The sequence below is a fragment of the Pararge aegeria genome, chromosome 24 (assembly GCF_905163445.1).
Source record: "Pararge aegeria chromosome 24, ilParAegt1.1, whole genome shotgun sequence".
NCBI classification, from domain to species: Eukaryota; Metazoa; Arthropoda; class Insecta; order Lepidoptera; family Nymphalidae; genus Pararge; species Pararge aegeria.
In genome coordinates, this window is record NC_053203.1 from 2,456,402 (window position 1) to 2,479,089 (window position 22,688).

Genomic DNA, 22,688 nt, shown 5'->3' on the forward strand with positions numbered 1-22,688 from the left:
TAAATTGTATTTATTTTCTGCCGCTAAGAAGCATTTTTGCAATGCTGTGTTCCACTCTGAAGGGCAAGGTCGTCGGTGTGATTCCACAACCGCTTATCACCTACGCCTCAAATTCTTGGACACATGGTGGCATGTTGTAGAACGGGCTCCGTGCATGCTCTGTTTAAAGGCGATGGCTTTCCACTTACCATCAGGTGGACCATCTACTTGGTCCTCAATTATTACTCTAGAGTATTTTCTTATTCATTTAAATGAAGGAATCAAGTCCTTGCATACCTTTTACTCTCGTAACATTATGGATATCCTTAGGAAAAAACAGTCGCGTGCATCCCAAACCTTCTCAGTAACTGCCCAACATTTTTACTATGACGGCGTGCGCTACATTTACTATTTTAGATTTTTTATAAAATATTAATTAAATGTATTAGTGGTTAAATTTTACATTAAAAAAAACGAAGCCATAACACTATCATGCCACACAGTATAGCTATGACATGATTTCTACCATTCTACCATTTTATTGTAATAACGTGTGTATAGCAACCCCACTGTACAGAGTAGACGCTTGCAACACTCACACCAAACTGACACAATAAAATCATGTACATAAACCTTTGTGTCTTATGGCGACAGACGGAACAATAGTTTTCAAGTGATATAACACTCATCGAAATTTATCATCGATTTTTTTATTCACGTACATATTATTGCGTTTCTTTTATATCAACAAACATCTTTTCATGTAGAAGTTTGACGTCCACGGAAATTATTCACGGAACCTTCATCCATTGCCCGTAACAAAGCAAAAACAAAACTGCACTTTTTTAATGAACGATGTATGGAGGGTAGAGGTAAGGAGAGTCATCTGTGTATATGAAAAAGTGTCGTCAAAATGTATTAAATTAGGATGGCGCCACATTTGCATCAGGGTAACTCTTAAAAGAAGCGCCAAATATAAATATTGTTAGAGTAGGCTTGAAAAATAAACAAGGAAGTATGGAGATACAAGGAAGTAAGGTTATATTTACCACAATATTTTGTACAACGTAAGTTGTTGAAATTCTCAATAATTAACTACTTTAGTCGATAATGACATTAAATTTTTTAACTCGGCATACTTCAATTCATCTACGATTGCTACATTCATACCATACCGTGTGCATCCACCAGCGCCATTGTGGAGGATTTTTGAACTGTTATTTAGCGCAACAACTGGACACTTTTTCAACTTTTCTCCCATATAAGATGACTCTCCTTACCTCTACCCTCCATATGTTTTTTTCAGCTTTTCAGTGTATTTATTTTTCTTAAATTTATACTCTGATAAAAGATGTGTTCACAATTACAGCACACGTATAGTGTAGATTAAAGTAAAATAAAATATAACTAATAATGTTGCCAATTCAAAACAAACACTACTAACTAAATTGACAAGACTTAAGAAGTACTATGGCAATACATTAATTGCATGCACCAAAATGCGTTATCTTACACAAACTAAGATATTCCGTCACTTTTATTACTCTTTCAAAATATTAAATACACACATTGGCTTTCTAAGCAGCAAACTAAAAGAAAAAACTAATTCGTGGGTGAAACCGTATTTATCATAAACACTTTTCAAGACACCATATCTAGTATTTTATTGATCGAAGGTTAAAAACTAAACATATTAGTCCGTCGTAATAATTTCTGTGGACATAGAACGTTACCGTAGTTGTTTCATAAGTTCACGTTCATTACCATACAAATCACTCACCATATTTCAGATGAGAGCATTAAGCGCCCAAGCTCTGACTTTAAGAGCGCGTCGGTGGCCGAAGATGGTCCCGTGAAGCCGGCAGGTACGACGAATACCTTCCTCGCCTAGACAACGGCCATACACACACGGTTTCGAGTGTGACAGACGATGCGACAGTGAACTCTATCACTACAAACACAAGACTCAAAGTCTAGGGCTGAGTTCGAAGCGTGTCTCTTGCAAGTACGGTTTGTGAACGAACTTAACGTTTTATATGACAATTTGTCAAGTTTATCATAACAAATATCGCTTTATCCTTTTACGCCTTTTGTCGCTTGGAAAGGATTGCTGTGTAACGATAAATCTGCTAAATTGAATCTTCATTCTAACCTGCTCTATTGTATTTATATTTCTGTTACTTTTATCTGTGGTGTAAACTAAAAGTTTATTCACACACATCAGCACTTTGTTATTGTTTGACAAGTTGTCATATAAGAGCTGTTGAAATTTGACATCATTATTAGTACTTGCAAGTATCACGATTTGAATGTCATGATTAGGTTGGAAACATTATTTGAAGCGAAATGCGATCAGACGTTGCAAATAAAATAGAAGTGTCTTGTACAGATCGCACAGTCGGCAACACCCGACCTTATACGCCATGACGCGTATTCAACCAAGTCATTGTATTTCGTATACCTTAAAACACATTTTAAACACCCAAAATCACCCGAGGTGACCCTAAACAAGACCCGTCGCCTATGCGATATTGGCCTGAGTGTTTCTGTACCTGTCATTCAACTATGTGTCGTACATACCATACCTGACCCCTAATTGAGATTGTGAATGGCAATTACTTGTAACTGACAAATCGTAATTATGAGTGTGATACGATTTGAAAATAACAGAGAATCATGGCGATCTATTGTGTCGGGGGATGTAAACCTTATTAATGTTAGTGATGGTGATAACTGTATTCGTTAACTTAAACTAAAGCTAGGAGGGTTCCAAACACGCCCTGGTCTAAGAAGAGCCCACAACAAACTTCGCCAGGTTTTTTTTGTTATCACCATCTCGCAGTCTAGTTAATGTTGAGCTCTGAAGTTAGAGCAATTCATACCCAAGCTTTTTTATCATACATGTAATCCTTAATATTATAATAGGATTTTTCTATAAGCTTACGCTTTATATGAACTTTGAACTTATTAAGAGACATCTCGAGGATTTCATCTGGTAATTTGTTGTTAAAAGATACACAATTACCCTTGAATGAATTTCTAATTTTATGCAGCCTAGTAAACTGCACTACAACTACAAGTTTATTTTTACTTCTAATATTAATATTGTTACAGTCAATATTATTCGAACATCCACCGTAACAGGAATACTCATCATGTTATACGTACTGGAGAACGTCTTCTCTAGTACGTATGACATGAAAAGTAGCACGTAAAGCAAAGTTGTTTCTTGCTCTTCCAGCTCTACTTTGTGGTCTATTAATTAATAATTATTATCTACGTAGGTAGATAACTGCATATGCGTTTGCATAGATTTGGTTGGACACGATGTTAAGTGCATTATGACTCAAAGTTGTAGTGTGTCGGATGCTTAGCAAAACACCCGACGCATCTCGGGGCTCTATGGAACCTTCTGATCGAGTTTCAAATATGTTTACGCCTTAATAGCCGTATAGAGATCACTGCCCCATACACACTATGGACACAAGAAAATATATAATCTGTTTTTTATTACATCTATTGATATTGAATATAGTTCATGATTAAATTGTGTTACTCCAATAACTGAAATGCTTTTATTTATTTTGACCGTACTCCGCCGAGACGTCTACCACGTATGTATACACTTGTTGTGTGTGTGTCTGTTTCGATGTTTGCGTCACACCCACCGTATCGCACCCTGTTATTACCCCTTGTTTAACCCATACCATCTGTCGACTCTATCGTTCACTTTTGCATGCTGCCATTGTTAACACCCATGTCAAAGATTTAAACCGTCAGATTTCTCGCCTTAAATGAAATTCAAATTTACGTATTATGTCCACCACACCACAAACGAGTGAGCTCACTAATTTGTTACTTATATCTGTAAATAGTGATTGATATATTTATATATGGCTGAGTTTGAAACCAGTATCGAAACGATCAATATTATATATCAAATCGCACTTATGATCTTTTGTACGTGATCAAAGTTACGGCAAATTAAAATTGGGTATATAATTAAACTAAACCATTGCTTGCAATGTGTAGATACATTTCCTTAAATGCAGGCATTCGATTTAAAAAAAATCGAAATAACTCTATATTTTGGGCTTAAACGAGCGCAGAGCTAACTATGTCTACCATTTCGTCATTCTATTTCTATGAGACTAGTACAAGCCATTTAAGCCTACTAATCTACTACTTAATCTTTTTAAAACGTTTAATGCGACGGTCACGAGCGTCCATTGAACCCAGTCAACGATAACGCACATTAACCTTTTAATGGATTTTTTTCTATATCTTAACCGATTTTTATAACGAATCGGCAATTATTAAGTATTTTCTCTTACCAGTTTAGCTATGCTTAAAAGGATACTATCCCGTATATTCTTTCGTATATTCTTAAGAAACGTAAAAATAGTGTCATGGTTTTGGTGGCGACGTACATCTGATGATTTGAATCTTTGATCCGAATGCAAAAATTACTATTAAGTCTACTAAACCACAGTGCATCACATAGTACAGAGGTTATGGACTTCCCTTTTAGCAAATAAAATGAATCCAAAGCTATTCCAAAATAAATACATTATAAAATTTAAAAAAAAATATTGCTTATACCGCCTGATCTCTTTTCTCATATAGGATTTTAACAACTATTATGATATATTACTATTTATCTATTTTAAGTCAAAAGACTAAATAAAAAATCCAGCACAAGAGTGCCCCATAAGAATGGGGTGTTTAATTTGTAACTGCAATCCGTGACGTCAAATATGAAAGTTTGACGTCACGGACGACACACATTGTTATGTCACTGCCAGATGTAGACAGGTGACGAATTTCATAAATCTGATTGGTGAGACCTCCATATTTCTATCGGATGCACTGTGAGACTTCATAGTAATGATACACGGGTGTAAGCCTGGATTAAGTTAATCGTTAAATTGTTAAATAGTATGCAAACATATCCCTATATTCATTGATTCTCTAATCTCTAAATCATACCGACACACGAAATGCACTTTTTGACGTCAAATTTGATACTTCATCGTACCAATACTGTCATATTTGTCGTCACAATTCACAATTTCGAGTGCGATATGATTTCATAGACAATCAAAAGCTCTACAGAAGAGTACTCCTATTTATTGGACTTCAATGTTGTCACAGTTTTATATCGGCTATAAATCCTAACAAAATTTACGTCCATCTGGGAACTGTCATGAGTTCCAAATGAGAACAATTATCTATCATTGTGCTGTGATATAGTATGTCTTATAAATGACGTTACAAAATTTATAGATCGGATATAGAAACGAAGTTTACATCATAACCAAGGTCCTACTTAATTTTACTCCGATCTTACTTCATATCTCCCTCATATCTGAACCCGAATCAATAATTTTATTGTTTTTTATCTTCTTTCATTTGCCAATTCCCCATGAGACGGTAAGCCTAATTTATTATTGCCCGAATGCCGGGGACTGGTTTTTCACGAAAGATAGAGTTTTAGAGCATAGAACCACCACGCTGCACAATTCACCCGATGAGAACAGCGATGGCGGGCTTTGACGGTTATTATCACATGCAAAATAACATTTGGTTCCAATAATAATGTATAACGTAATATGGCAGCAAATTAGCAAGTGAGTGCAATTCTTAATTAGACACTACATCTTCAAAAATTTGAAGTTAGGGCTGGTTGTTTGATTTGATTTGTGACATAACATTGTGACGTTCATTGAAATCCAATAAAATATTTTTCAACTGTTGGCTTCTATGGGCTAGCTCCAAATGAATGAAAGCAAATAGCGCAATAGACATTTTCTCTCATCAAGTTTCATATCATTAAAATCGTTGCATGACTTCTAAAATGACCCCTGTTATACGTTTAGCTAGATCCTTTTTATGTCTAGTTTTGGATGCCCCCCTTTTCTTTCGGATAATTAGGAAGCATGAGTTCAATGTTTCACGAATGATACCTACCACCAACGAACGTTTTCATAAAATTCTACTTACTCGTATATTCAGGAATATTCTGGCAGAGCATTTGCTATGATATTCAAACTTATGATATCAAACTTGACAATTCCATACAAGAACTGTCAATTGCGAGGTAATAACATAATTTGACGTTTTTTTAAAATTTGTCATAAGAATTCGGTCCTTAAAAATATTTTACATCAGTTTGAAGTTGGTGGTAATATCTTTTACCAAAAAAGGTAGCATGTGAAAGTGAAAATTTCGGAAAATTTCTGTTTTACAAATAATTTCTGTTAAAGTGTAGGATTTTTGTAATTTTTATAAATCAATTGTTTTTTTACACAATACCGCTAAACTAAATTTTCGAGATTTAAAATTATTAACCTGAACTTTTCTGCAGATTTCAATCCTACATAATTTTAATCTTGTCAGTTTAGTTTCGTTTTGTATAAGAATTATTACCTTTTTAAGCTAAAGAGGTAGCTGATAAAGTCGATATTCCAAGGAAGTAAGTATGAAATAAATTTAATTTTCTGGAAATTACTCCGAGAATGGTGATACCGAAAAGTTACTTAGGTGTTTGGATATATATATTTTTATTGCTAATAAATTATAGGCACAGTAGAGAAACTAAATCCCATAGCTACACGAAGTTAGAAATTTTAAGGTTTTTACAATTAGTAATAATACAAAAAAAGCTAAATTACGAATTATTAAAATATCTCAGTATGTGTTTTATTATATCTGTGCTTTTTATGTTTTTTTGGAAGTCTCACGGCAATTAAATTTGGTCTTCATATCTATGACATTGAGATTGCATGTGATGTAAATTTTGACACTACTACATACGAGAAATTTCAATTTCGATCCACTGATTTAACTTACTACAAATAAACAAACATCGTAGAAAATCTAAACTTTTTTTTTCAATGAAGTCGCGCCGTATTTTCTGTATGACAAAGTGTCAAATTCAACATAACAAGATAAAATCGCTGGGTTATAATTTAATTTAACTTCGTTTTATAAACCATATGCTTTGAGGCTTCCAAATCATATAAAATTATGACATAGTAATGAACTTAACGAACCCCTTTTACAGAAATTGCTCCAATTCACCACCAACAAATGTCACCAATACGCTCTCTTAAAAAGAGCGACTCTCCAACAAGCCTTAGCAAGCGCACCGATAAAACCCCCACGACCCCTATCAGCCTTACCCCTATAGACGAAACCAAGGCCCTGGACATGAACAATATTAACGGAATCAACGGGATCAACAGCAATCAGTTAACCCCCGAAACCCCTATTGATATAAAAGAGATGAAGGATATCCAAGACCTGAAGGAGCTAGAGATGGAAATTGTGAAAAAGTCGACGGAAGCGACCCAAGTGGCACCTGGGGTGGTGGACACGACTGTGGTCAACGAAACCCCCACTGGGGGCCTGACCGCAGCCGAAGTCCTAGACAGGGCTCGCACGAGATTCGACAAGTTTTGGGGCAAAAAGGAAGACGACGTTTAGTCCATTTCGAAAAATAAACTATAAATTGTGACAGTTTATTAAATTACCAATCAGTTCCTAAAGCTTTAGAATGTGTAACATGGGAAGCGTTATGACCTCGAAGGTTCAGAACCAAGACCCCAACTGACGACATTTAAAACTACGAATTTCGTTTTGTGGCGTTAAATTTGACTTAACATCATAGTGATCTGTCTTTGTTACATTAAGAATGTTTATAAGCTTTAATAATTCTGTAATGACGTCATAATTATGGCGTCAAATTAATCCACTTGATACGATTAAGACAAATTTGACGTCACAAATTGCAGTTACGAGCGGCAATTATGGTATGAGGTACAATTTCAGTGTCAAAGAGTATTTGACCTGTAGGCTAAAACTCCTTATGACACTCAAATCGTAATATAACCTTATGACACACAAATTGCAGCTACAAGTGTGATAAGAAACCAACGACACGGAAAATCAGGTTTTCGCACTACCACTTTTTCGATTACAATGTTACCCATGTGCAGTTAGAATTGAAATGTCTGTCTGTGGCATCGTAGCGCCCGAAGGTATAATTTTTTTTTGTTTCATTGGTCAAATATTCAAGATTGTTTGATGAATATTAAAAATAGGTAATAGATGGCCATAACTCTCTCTATATGAGTATCAGTCAAAAGGGCTTGATTAGAAGAATAATGTACACGGCATTGTAAGGCGGGGGTTTTTTAAAATTTTTAATTCATACAACGTAAAAATGAAAGCCGAAATAATACTTCAGAGGCTTTTATTTACTGTTTGAGACGTATCTGCGAAACAGAAACGCTAATCGTTTTTGAGTAAACCATTGCCATAGTTTTTTTCTGAAAGTAATCATATACAGCCCTAAGATCACATGCAAAAGTAAAATAAAGAAACTCCTGTCACTTCATAAGTTACGCGTCGCGTAGCATAGATACTATGCACGTGTCAGTCTTCAATCTTCAACAGGGTTGTCTCAAGTAAACACTTAGAATGTTTTGAATTAGTTTGTATGGAAAAATAAATATGCTTTTTTGATTTAATATTTTTACAGGCGATTCATTATGAAATATGCTTATGCACCCTACAACAGTATTTCGTAATTCCTTTAAACGTTTTATATTATTAACTTAAATAAACAAAAGTACATGTATCAGATTTGCATCGTTTTAACTCTGTGGCAGATTAACTCCCTCTGTACTAACGAACCTTAACAATGTAATTTATAAAAGTGGTGGTAGTGTTAAAGGGTAGGTTTTGTGGGGTGGAGAGGTTAGTATATTATAGTCTAAAAATAAACTGCCACAATTTACAGTGTCACTGAAAATTGTAGTGGAAAACGAGCGGTGTTTATAAAACTAGCTTCGCTTTAAACGACAAAATGTAACGATAAACTAGTATTTATTTGATAACTTCTCGACGAATTATGATATATCACTGTCTGATAGGAGTGTGATGGCTTGTGATAGTAGTGATGACCTTGACGATTAGCTAGAATAATGTGATTATATTGGTTACCTACTATTAATAACATTGTAATTTTTATCTATAAGAATTTCAATTTGGAATACAGTTTCCTTTTTTTTATTCAAAAAAAAATATGTAAACTTTTACTAAAAATTAAAAATCTAATAATGTTATACTTAATCTATTATAAGGGCCCATGTAAACCACAGCTAGGAGATAGTTTATTTAGCAGATACTGCCAAGCTTATGAAACTAGATGATATCGCACGCAGTCTGTTGTGCGTTTCGGTCCCAACTGTAGCGGGATCACAGAACATCTTAATGCGTCTAACCTGCTTCATGTGCGAGCCTAATGTTGCAAAGGTTCAACTTTAGGCCAATCAGACAATAATTAGTCATTTAGAAACCAGAAAAGGTCAACAAAAGTCTAATAGCTCGACGAATAAATATATAAGTATATGGCCGACTGTTGAAATTGGTTGGACATATCTGTCAAAATTTTCAAATATTTTTAGCCACTCCTAATTGAGACTTTTTGTGAAAATAATGAAACTAAGCTTTTCTCCGTATTACTACTCAAATATTGTTTCGGAAAAAACATTTTATTGAAATTGTTTTACGTACCGAATTCCTAAACAGGAATCTGGACTATATCCTACATGGATGTCAAGATTCCAGTTTATGAATGAATGATTCCAAATTATGGACAGTGGCTAAAAGTAGCTCATTCTGACTAAATTATGTATTACTCAATTACTATACCCGTTAAACTAACACCGTAATTATCGTCCGATCAAGGTAGTGGTCTGGATGGGCCCTTACTATATATAAAGACTCATTTTTGATATTAGCCATCATAATCCCTTAACCTGTCTCTGAATAATTTTCAAAATGTCGTCTTACTTTGCTATCATTGTAACTTTAATAAGTTTCTTGGCGTACCCCTGTCAAAATCAGCTTTGTATACCGTCTGTCTTTCCGTCCATCATATAGTAAAAATAAACCATACAAACTTCCAGTGCAGAATTTACCGTCATATTGAATGGGTTAATTTGTCTATAACACATACAATTATCTTCTTAATACTTATAAAATTAAATTTTTAATGTAAAGTAATAAAATGTTTCTTTGAATGGTTCTAAGCAAAATAATCATAGCATTTATTTTAATCTGCTTCTACGTTTACGTTCCATGTTTGAATTTGACGGTTACTGTATCTACTAACAAATTAAAAAAACTATCAAAGTATACTTGCGTAAATGTAGTAAGCCGTCCAATGTAGTATTTTTTTGCAAACTTTTGAAAATGTAACGTAATAATTACATAAATAATATTTTATTTAAAAATGTACCACTTCATAGAAGTGTAGGCTATATTGAAAATATTTTTTGAAAAACTTCTGTTTTATCTGTGCCTAATACAAAAAGTTCGATTTTCGATTTTGTGGCGGGAACCTTGAATAAGCTTTCTTAGCGTATACTGCATGTAAAAAAAAAGTAAAAATATGGATATATCTCGACAATCCTGTCGCCTTTGTTTATCGACGACGGAGTTCAACGTTTCTTTATTCAGTAATTATTCCGAAAAAGTTGATATGCTAGGCAAAATATTAGCCTGCTATGATCTGGTAATCAAAAAATCGGATAACTTGACGTATATATGTTATAATTGTGCGGCAAATGTTGAAAAATATTACGAGTCTATTACACTGGTGAAGAAATCACAGGAAAAGGTCTGTAATTCAGGTAAAGCTAACCACAGAAGCCAAAACACTAATGATAAAGCTAATACACGAGTTAGTACGTCGTATCTTCGGGAACAAGTAACAGATGCTGATTACACGTTTTCATTCCTAGACGTATCTTTTAGCAAAGAAATCGCCGAAGAGCCGAAACAATCTAACTCTAGCGCGTTCTTCTCCTACTTTTCATCACCCAACGTGAATAATAATGACAGTTATAAATGGAAAACTCCAAAAACACGTAGTCCCCGTTACGGTGATGTGAAAAGCGAGAAAAAACGCGAGGAAAAACGCAGCAACCTCGAAAAATCGCGACGCCGTCAGTCGAAGGATCTTTTCGAGTCTCAGTCCTCGGTCGACGATGAATTTCGTAACGTTAGCATGGACTGGAAATTGACGCCAGACGAAGATATTATAAGACGCGTGCGGGAAAAATGCTTCGGTCGGTCGGATTTTTGAATTTTTAATATTTGAATGCTCGTAGGGTTTCTATTAACTCACCATTGTCACTCTTAAGAAAACTACGGTACAGGTTTGAGTGCAGTACCAGATTGGTAGCAGAGAGTGACTACGACTGTTTTACCTTACAAATGTATTTAAAAAAATGCATTGATATTTGACAACAATACTCTCGGCGCTATTACAATTTGTGCATCGACTTTAATATAAATATAATGTTATGTTTAATTATTGTGTGATTATATAAACTATTGAAGAGTATATTAATATGTTGTGTAAACGGAATCGTTTTCGACGGAAGTCCTAACATTAATTATTCCTAATTAAATTGACAAACTTTATTTTTTTCATGTATTTATTAAATATCTGAATGAATAGTTAACTAATAGGTTGAATGCGATCTTATTTCGGAGATTAGGTACCTGAAATCCAAAATTAATAATATGTTTGATTGAAACAATTTCCATGGAATTCCGTAGAACAGGGTAATTTATCGTTGATTTAATAAAGTGCATGTCGGAACTGACCGTATTGCTATATAATCAAATTCATTCGAAGCCAGGCCTACCACTGAGAAAATAAAACAGTTTTTTAAGACTTATCATAGACATTGTAAGCTTGTACAACAAATGGTATTGTTTTAAAGACATTGAAAAACTAATGTAGCCCGACATTAATATCAAAACAAGCAAGAAAATCAGTTGTTAAATTAAATATTTCAAGATAAATTGTATTTCCGTTAGCTGACGATATCTAAAGCCAGTTTCGAGACAAATTTTTAACCACCAAAGATGTGTAGACCTGCATTCGTAAATAAATTGCGACTGGCCCTAAGTGATACTATCGTGAAAAAAATTTAAAATATGGTTAACTATAGGTAACTTCAAACTGATTGTATTAAATGCGAAAAGATGCGGTCAGTCATTTTTAGCTTCTTTATGTGTTGTAGAATACTAAATACTGTCATAATATGTGTCAGGCATTTTACTTGTATACTATCTGAAGATTTTGTACGTATTAAGGCCGTAACTTATTTTATAGGTTTATTTTTGAACGATTATTTACTTGGTGAATGTAACTGCTTATTTCACGGTTGTTGGGACTGCAAAATTGCAGTTCTGTTACGTACTAACGATGTAAGAAATTACGTGGCAACTAACGATTTACAAATTAGTGTTCGAACTTACAACAGCCTCGGCTATTTCGATACCGTTAAATCAACTGTAAGAACTACATACAAACTGCAATTCTGCAATTTTGTTGAAGAAGGGCGACTATTTAACAGCACTGAATTTTAGACTGGTCCTGCATGGCAATGGGAGTTTTTTTTTCTATGTGAGATACGAAGTTAAATGTAGAAAACATATCTTGGCTGGTACAGGACAGACAGAGACGTAGAAAACTCGACATATATTCGAGGAAAGCTCCTTTTGTAGATTGCAAGGCAAATCTGAAACTCAGGTTTAGCAAAATGTCTAAAATTCTTGAATTGTCGTTGAATAGCAATTAAAAAAAAATGCATCTGAAAAGTCTCTTGGTTTTTAAAACCTATACAAATAATTGTTGTGTGTACTAAATATATACTTTCGTGTTCTTACTATGAAATGAATATATTTCTTAAGGGATTCCTAAGTACCTACCTAACTTATGTGTATAAGCATAATATACGATTAAATTATTTAATTAAATATTAAGTTTGTTGAACAGTATTTAATTAATTTAACAAATATTAAATTAAAATGTAAAATGTTGATGTACCTTCAAATGAAGTTAATAAATAAATTTAATAATCGTCTTGATTAAAAAAACGTGTTTGGATTTAATACACACGTACATATAATTAATGTAATTAAATATTGTTGTGTTGTTTTATAGTCGAATCTATAGGAGCTCTTTGTTTGTATACAGAACTGTAAAACGATGTAAACTCACTGAAAAAAAAACCCTTCATTGGTTTTATCATAAAATGATTGTTATACGAGTCAAATTTTCTTCCGCACAAATAACATTGTTTGTAATTAATTTTTGACCCTCAAGATGTTAGAAATAGACTCCATAGCGTAAAGAGTTAGCTTTGCTACGGGTTTTTAGCGTGATTTGGAATTTTCAGTTGTAAAATCAAATGGACACCTCGAATAAAATATAAAAAATGAGTGTTGATCTTTTATTGAAAACATTACATCATATTAATTCGACTGTACACTATTCTTTTATTGCCATCATCATCATATGACCCCTTTACCAGCCAACTCCCACTATGAGCAGGGTTTAGGCCGTAGTCCACCAAGGCCCAATGCAGATTGGTGGACTTCACACTCCTTTAAGAACATTAAGGACACCTCTCGGGTATGCAGGTGTTTCACGATGTTTTCCTTAACCATTGAAGGAAGTGCTATTTGAATTACTTAAAACGCACATAACTTAGACAAGTTAAAGGTTGCTGGGATTCGAACTCGGCCCCCGAAATACTTATAATATACAGATAAACACCGAGACACTGAAAAAACGTTCATCTTCACACAAACATTTTCCAGTTGTGGGAATCGAAACCACAGCCTTGAACAAAGAAATCAGGGTCACTCGCCTGCCTGCCTACGCCACTCGGCCGTCTTACTAATAGATCCACCAATAGGTATCTAATATTTCACTATAATATACAACTCTATTTAGCAGACTAGGGACACACTAGCAGAGAATTAGTTTGCGGAATGATATGCTATGAAAATTAAGCTTAAAGCACCGCGAAAATCAGAAGAATCTGTATGGTGTAATAATCCACAGCAAACGTATCTTCGGCAATGTACCTTTTGCGCACGTTTCGCTCCGAAACCGGAGCATCCTCAAATTAAATTAGGTTTAATTTTCATAATAAATCCCCTAGCGTATCCAGAGCTTCTTTGGATTTTTACTCACTACCGGTTTTCGGACAAGGTTGGGCAATCTCCAGTAATTTTCCAACTACGCGAGAGGTATTACACTGCAAAAGTGTGTGCGCAAATACAAGTGCACACACAGGGAATTGTCCCTCATCATATTCCGATGGTGCGTACACCTTTGAGCAGCTTGGAGAACTCTCAGCCGTGCAGGTTTCCTTCATCGATATTTAAATTGCTTCAATTAAAATACTCGTTCCCTCGAAAGTGAAGCCCTAAACCGCTTGGATAACATGAAAAAGAAACACAAATAAACAGTTAATTCATGACTTTATTTCATATTCACATCGAATCGTACATCAAAATTTACTGAGAACATTTCCCGACTCAACTACCTAGACACTTATTAAAAAAATCACATTCAATATATTAATTAAAAGCTACAATAGTTTGTGTTAAAAACTTTATGGCAGGCAACACAATAAACTGATAAAATACTACAAAATAAGCTCATTACAATATATAATCGGTATAAAGAATTAATTATTAATTATATACACCCAATCTTAACATACACACTACATATATTAAATCCAGCACGACGGCTATGCGTTTGTTGAGACTCAAAGGCACAGTATTGGCAAGGCATTTATCAAGACGGAATTCTATATACGTAGCTTAATGTTACAGTAGGTACGAGTCGGGCGTAGGAGGTGGCGTGAAAATTTACAACCAATCACAACTCTTGTTACTTACTTTGTTTCTCAAGTAGTACGCTTATTTTACGCCAATGTAAATGCGGGCTGCGTTAATGATATTTTGCCTTTAATTGTAAACAAAAATACCACACCGAGAAGGGGTTAAGGCCGTACCACTCTAGTCCAGCCGGGATCGTTGGTCAAAAATAATTGGTTTATATAAATTCTTCGTTTTTTTTTGTTTTAGGTCTGAATGCGCTTATCTCTGGAAGTAACGGTCTGATTTGAATTGATTTCAATGGAATGGTTGATTTCCATTTGATAGCGCAATTCTTGATGAAGGTGTTATGAACTTCAACGTCACTGTACGAGCCTTAGGGACCGACCAATAAGAATTAAGGATTGAGGCTTGTGCGACGAATGAGTGGGAAAATTGCGAATAAATGTTTAAATAGAAAAATACTTCTCCCTTTTATCCGCGGAGAATCGAAAGTCATTTGCTACCGCTGGCCAGCGCTCTTCAAGGCAACTAATATGAAAAGCTGACACTGCCCTGTCCTGTTACTGCATCCCTTAAGTCTCACCTTACGCTACCCTTATTCAACAACGTGCAACCGTTTTCTGATAAGTCAATCAGCTGGATATAACGCGAGGCTCCAAGCATTCAATCACGCTATTAAGTAGCTTGTAATACTGACAATGCGCGAATAAATGCTAGAGCCAGATCACGCGGGCGCTGCTGGCACCATTTAGCAAACCGCGCTTGCCATTCGTTACGGTGAAACCGTAAACAAAAACCACTAGGCAAAACTAAATCGAACGAATATAAAACATCAAGAAGAGCTTGAGTAATCGGCACTCGGCTAAATTAGCACCATAGCGTTTCGCTGCTATAGGTGTAATAACGTATAAAAAAGGAATAAAGTAATTCTGTCGAGGCTTCGACTTCTACCGGGCTGATTTATAGGCGATATCAAAACCGACAAATCAGCAAACGGTTTTACCAAGACACTACACTGCTCATATTACAAATATCAGCTTTAAGACATGCAATGTAGACACATTTAGCATTTATAATTAAAAATACAGCGCATTAATCAGCTACAGTAGCGTACTGAAAAATGTATCTACAGCGTAAATTTTATAGTCCACATTTGAATGACGGTTGGTCTCATAGTGTTGGCCAATTAACATCGATAATTTAATCGTTCAATTTAATATTCTACATCGATAATCTGTTATCCGCACAAACTTTTTGCTTGAAGCTAGGCAAATGTGCAACCAAAATTGTATGTAATATGTTTAAAATTATGGTCCCAAAAACAATATCTTTAATAATAATATATTCAGTACGCAAATTCATTGTTTCTCTTGGTCTCGATATTACATAAATAGAAATTGTGAAAACAATCTGCAAAATTAAATCAAAATACGATAAAATGAAAAATTGGGATAACTGAGGAATATTCCATATTTTTTTTTATAAGTTTATAATAATTTTGGATAATTTAATTGTAAAAATATATTTTATGAAAGTGATATAAACCGCAGCAAACAATTAAATAAGTCAAAACAACATACGGAAATAGCAATAATCGCTTAAATATTGTATTTATCCAATCATATATGATTCAGTAGTTTTATTGATTTATAAATAAAACTGCAAATTTTAGCGATCCGCCATGACAGGAGAAATGCCGAATCCAAAATTATGACGTCACTTCTATATAAACATAGTTTTGTACAGCTTGAACTTCGAAAATCTCTGCGTGTATCAAGTATTTTGTGATTTCAAACTATCGGTTACTAAGTTTTCTATCAACACCAAAATTAAGTAATCTTTAGCTATGGAACAACTAATAAAATAAATCTGTGAAATAAAAATGAGTATTCAGATAATATGCTTACGGCGAGAAAAACATGTCAAATTTTATATAATAACTTATATTTCAAAATATGTACTTTCTCAAAAAAATTATTATTATTCAGTATTTTTATTTAAATCATACATTTATTTATATACTAGGCACATCAATATGAATTAAAGATGAAAATGTTATAGATATCGTATTTACAAGTTATTTATTATAGTAGTATTTAGTAAATATAGTTCAATTCAGCATAGCCTTTGAATGATGAATTCGAATTTGTTTGAAAAAACCACAACTAAGTTATAAATAGAAACCATGTTTGTATATATATGTCCAGATAGACAGTCATTTAAAAATATACACAATACTAGGAATTTATTATTAATATATTAATATATTTTATTTATTCAGAATAATCCAAGAACGATCTTTTCCCACCTAACTAAAAATTTCCGTCGAAATCGGTTCAGTATTTTCAGCAGTAAATTACATTACTCCTATAGTATAGGTAATGTATACTTGATTATAAAAGCCCCATCTAAATTGGTACAGCCGTTCCACAAAAAATAATGAGAACAAGTTCGCTCAGAAGAAGAAGCAACACTTTATTGCACGCATAAGTTAAAGGAAAAGAAAGAGAAGTTATGTTACGAAAAATGCCCATAAATATAGTGCCGGTAATATACGGAATTTTTCGTATTTTACTATTTTGCATATTTGCATATAATAATTACCTGCTTTACGTCTCAAGTCAATTCTGTTACGTAATATTATTTATTATGCGCGACAAAGTTTTTTTGTATTTCATTGGCATGTATGGGAACCTCACAATCTGGCAAATACCACCGAATTTAAAACTTGCATGTTACTATAGGAAATTATTTCAATAAATTGTGGAATTTAATAAAAATTTTTATTTTTAAAATTTTCATCCATCATATACAATACAATGCTGGAATACAAAGCCTCTTTGTGAGATGTAAACACTTTCTAAAACAAAGAAATCGTAAATAGAATTAGTGATTTCAGAATTTCGATATCTTATTTCTTATTATTCAAATTAAAAATATATAATTATTAATTAAAAAAAGTATTTACAAAAAAAACATTTCAATTAAAAATATACGAGAAAATTGCTGTTATTTACTTGAAACAAGCCATCAATATATTTAAGTTAATGTATCAAATTGTTTGGAAGCAAATAGCCTATTGTAAATGTTATTAAGCTAACATAATAATACGGTTTTACTTTTTACTTAACGTAACATTTTAAAAGTGATAAAAAACTATATTTAACAAATTCTTGAATCGAACATAATATTTTAACCGTCTATAACATTATAAGAGGCATACCAAAAAAATAATAATTAACAATATAGCTACATTAAAAAATTAAAACAAGGTATAATAGAAAACAAATGAAGAATAAAAAGTTAAAAGTGCTGTTCCAATTTTAAAATTGCGCGCCCAACAACTAAATCACTGTACCACAGCTATTCTAGGTAAGCAATATTCATTTCTGACTTAACTATATGACTTCACCTGTTGCCCGAGATTTTATCAGATTTTTTTTATTTTTAGAAAATCCTGCGGGAATTAGTTTCACCGGGATAACGAAGCCATTAGTTATATCGTGCATAAAAAAATGTAATTTTCTTATACTTTTCCAAAATAAATAGTACTCTAGGTTTAGACTGAGTTTAAGCTCTTCTGCATACAAACACTTTTCATTATGTATATGAACTTTAAATTATTTTTAAGCGTGAAGGTTTCCTTAAAAATATGCATAAAAAACAAGTGGAAAACCAGAATCAACATGAAGCAATCAGTAAGAAAAAAATGTTTATGGATATTATCGTAAATTGTCTATGGTGGCAAATTATGACAACTTATTCGTTTAGCCGCGCAAATATAACAAACAGACAGATGTACAAAATTACTCAAACATTATGTTATTCTAATAATCTGGTGATTGACTAACTTCATACTTTTTGAATAGGTGTTGGTGTAGTATACTAAATTTCATGTAGAACATTATTAAAAGTAGTGACAAGTAAAAAATAACTAAAACAATGAAAAATAAACTCAACTAAATCTAAAAATATTATCACAATATCAAACTATAGTCTAAAGCGAAAACGTTTACAAAAATAAACTCTAATAGCATAAGAGCCAGCGAAAAAAAATAATAATCATATCAACCCCCAATATACTTTTCATGCTCTTAAACTTAAAATAATTATTTCCCTCGAAGTATATTATAATCTATGAGATTAAAACCGCTACTTTCTATCTCGCTCGCTCTTCTCTTCGTCTTATAAAATAATAACTAAACAAAAAAAATCGCCTCAACTTTGTAATACTGAAAGACAGGGCTCGAAATAACATTTATTAAAAAAAAAAATCTTTAAAGAGATCAAGACCGTATAGAACATTATAAATAGTTTAAAACTATTTTATTTCAAAGGCAGCATATGATTAAGCAAACACCGTTCAAATTGCCCGAAAATAAAGTCATAGGGAAGTAGTCGACACAGAGAATTTCGACCTTAATCTTTTCAAATAGAGTTGCAAATACAATGTAATACTTTAACCTTTCAGGCAGTTTTAAAGTACTCAAAACACCGTAACGTCAGAGTTAAATAGAACTTGTCTAGCTGTCATTAAAGCTCAAACTCGTCCACTATACAACCAGGTCTATCGGCTGAAAGTTTGAAAAATAAATATTGTAGCACTCGATTTTCGACACTAAAAACTAGTATCATAAAGTCAATTTTACTTTGACAAGTATATCGATACTCTGAATAGGTACAGCGAAGTTTCATATTCTATATGCAATATATCCGTAATCTATGGATTTATATTTAGTAACGTTGTTATTACCAATTTTAAACAAATACCAATTTTGACGAGCAACTTATCAGATTGCAGATAGATTGAATATAGAAAACTGACGTTTATCTAGTTCATACGTGCGATCGGAATTTGACGTTTAGTGTAATCTCAACTACCAGGAAATATAAAGGTAATAAAACTATCGTAAAAGATTCTAACAAAGAAATTGTAAGGTTTAAAAGTACCCCAACCCAGAGCTCATGGCTCTTGGTTAAGGCGATTAAAAAAGAACAAATTTCGAACCCTGTCACAACGTTAGAAAAAACTTAGGACAGAAATCTATACACAGACTAACAATGCAACGTCGCCACTTACAGTATTTTTTTTTTTACTTTATAATTGTTTTACAATATAATGACACAACATCCATATTATTATTAAAAAACGCGAAGAACTATTTCAATCATCGAAGTTTACACGACTTCCATTTTATTAATAAAGTTAAATATATGAAATCTGTATATAAAAGATCTAGTTTACAAAATACATGACGCCAATTTACGCCTGCATGGAGAGAAAAAGCCTTCGTTTCGTTTACCTTTTATATAGATAAGAAAATAATAGACCATTTTTCACCAATACATTTTTTATTTAGTGGCGTGACCTGTAAGTTATGACCAAAGATTTAAATTGTAGATAAGCCTTTATTGAAGAAAAATGACACTCATTTCCTGTTTAGAGACACTGCGCTAGTGAACGCAGGCTTCAGGTACAGGCGCAGCGTCCATTTGGAAACCCAATAGGCAACGCGGACTATGTGACCTCGATAACCTTGAACCAGTAGCCAGCCCACAGCAGGTCACGGGTCTTTTCTCAGAATGAGAAGATTTGATGGCTTGACTTCACACAGATTTGAGAACATTATGCAGAACTCTGAGGCACGCGTGTTTTCCTTCGCCGTTAAAACAAGAGATATCCAATTGCTTAAAGCGCACATAGCCCCGGAAAGTTAGATTTAAACCCAAATGGGTTCGAACTGGGTTCCCCCGAAAAGAAAGCCGAAGTTTTAACCACTTGGTTATCACTAACATGTGATCATTGTCGTCAAAGCGCCATCTACCCGGGTTGAAGCAGGTCTATGCTCTTTAAAAATTCTTTATTTCCCTCTGACCAACGATAAAGGCCTGTGCCCAGAAGTGGGACGACAATATGTTTAGTATTATTATAACAACCTAAAAGAAACCTTCTAAAGTTTAATGGCCCTAGAAAAATGTGTGACAAAATAGCTTTCTATCCCCCATTAAAGGCGAGATCGTATCTTCAGTTGAAATCTCTGGTTATATCCCTTTCGCTTATGTGTGCGCACACTAACGCACAGACGAATCTGACCAAGCTTTAAGTGATGGATTCTGACTGGGTAAGCAAAACACCCGACCTAACTTAGGCTTAACCACCAGATGAGCACTTCATATAGTCGTAACAGCACTAACTATTCTACAGCCTTTAAATATCTCGTAATAAAGATTGATTTTGCAAGTTTCTAGCATTTTCCTGCTAAAGGTCTGCCCTGGTCGAATTCCCCATGCACGCCACTATTATGGCCTTCTCAAAACATATCCACTCAATACCGATTCTACTCAAATACAAATTAAGATGTTAGCGCTTTAACATGTGACATAAAGTAAATTCTTCAACATTCTGTGTTAATGTCAGAAAGCAAAAAAATACTTCTATCACATGGTTTAATTTGATTCAATATCGAGTAAGAAAGCCGTAAATCAGCAATAAGAATCCAGCTTGCAGCCATGTAACAAAATTGAAACAGTTTTATTTTTACAATTGCAGCTGCTATTTATGATTGATGCCAAGCGTGAGATTTTCAACCTCCGTTTACTTATTCGATCGCGTAAAAGTTAACTAAGATTTATATGATATCGGAACAGCGCCATCTCGTGACAATACTGTTTCCCAGTACTGTAACAAGATGGCGCTACTAGTAAACGTAGATAGAAAATCTAATATTTGGCACTCTTAACATTAGATTCCTATTTTCAGTTACATAGTTTGTAGAATGCGTCCATCCAGCGGACATAATACAATTATTTTTTAAGTATAGAACAAATATAGTGTCGTTAGAGCATACTTTTGATCGCAAAAAATACATACAACTATAACAATTCTAAACACTACACATACACCACGTTTACACTAAGTGAAAAGGTAATAAATGACAAAATGACGAAAATATATCTTATTCGTTTTTTCTCACTATGACTACGATATATTTGTCTCTATATGAACACGCACAGAACCTATCGCCGATCACTTTACACAAACATTCATAGTTAAACCTTTTTAAGCACGAAGCGTTCTCTAAATTCTACAGAAACGGTAAAACCTAGTCGGCGAGCTGTCGCAAAATTTTGAAGAGGTATTTGATAGATGCTAGAAGTATGCAATACGTTTTCTGAAAAGGAAAACTTTATCCTGCCAGTGGGTGTGTGGTGACATGCCGAATCACATGAATCGCCTTTCATTGTAAAATTAAAAAAATGGACAGTTTAAAATGAAATCAAGTACACCTTCTGGCACGATTTCTTAAACAACTTCAAAGTCTGGCTCTACATGAGGTTTTAACTAATTTTGACAATTAATATACAATTAAATTAAACTTTTAGTAAGTAGAATAGTTATTTGAAATTCATGATTTTGTTTAACCGTTTTTACATTTCGAAGCATTTTGAGCCGACACACGAACCCATAAGTAAGGTAAAAGAAGTATGTTACAAACATCCAGGTTTTATCAAGTACCTCTTGAAAAGTATCACCAGCTCTTTGACATACATTCGTCTCCTTCTTACTTCTCGGCGGATGATGAACTGGAGGCTCTCCCCCGTCCCTTTTTCGCTTTCTTGTCTTCTGTATCTGGTCTGTCGTAAGTTTTATCTGTTGGTAGTGATTCGGGTTGCTTTTGACTTGGTGTTTGTTGAGGCTGAGGATTGGGAGTATTCTGAAACAAGATTATGATTCCGTGAGTTGAATTATTTGATTAAATACTGTATACACACCTCATCATCGACCTCGGCCTACTACAACGCAAGGGTATTTTCTCAGAATGCGAATGGATCATGCCGTAGTCCGCTATGAAATGCGGATTGGTGGACTTCACACGACTTTGAGAACATTATGGAGAACTCTCAGGTATGCAGGTGTCCCCTTTTCATTCTTCACCGTTAAAGCAGCTGATATAATTCATTTGCTTAAATACAACATA

General features: G+C 33.8%; 2 protein-coding genes across 9 annotated transcripts in view; one reads left to right on the forward strand and one right to left on the reverse strand.

Annotated features, from left to right (window-relative positions):
• The window catches only part of LOC120634605, a 111,951-nt gene extending 103,575 nt beyond the window's left edge, over positions 1-8,376 (forward strand). Inside the window, exons 14-15 of one of the 2 annotated variants that reach the window (XM_039905334.1) lie at positions 1,770-1,844; positions 7,046-8,376. In XM_039905334.1, coding sequence (XP_039761268.1) covers positions 1,770-1,844; positions 7,046-7,467 — 497 coding nt within the window. In that variant the 3' untranslated portion in view covers positions 7,468-8,376. Of the gene's footprint in view, positions 1-1,769; positions 2,775-7,045 lie in introns of those variants that run through there. The other variant, XM_039905333.1, reaches the window with a different exon arrangement.
• Positions 8,377-16,443: 8,067 nt separating this feature from the next.
• LOC120634535 (microtubule-associated serine/threonine-protein kinase 3) overlaps positions 16,444-22,688 on the reverse strand; it is a 102,834-nt gene continuing 96,589 nt past the window's right edge. For all 7 annotated transcript variants that reach the window (XM_039905220.1, XM_039905219.1, XM_039905223.1 and 4 more), the window contains one exon: positions 16,444-22,424. In XM_039905220.1, the coding sequence (XP_039761154.1) occupies positions 22,272-22,424 (153 nt within the window). In that variant the 3' untranslated portion in view covers positions 16,444-22,271. The remainder of the gene's footprint in view (positions 22,425-22,688) is intronic.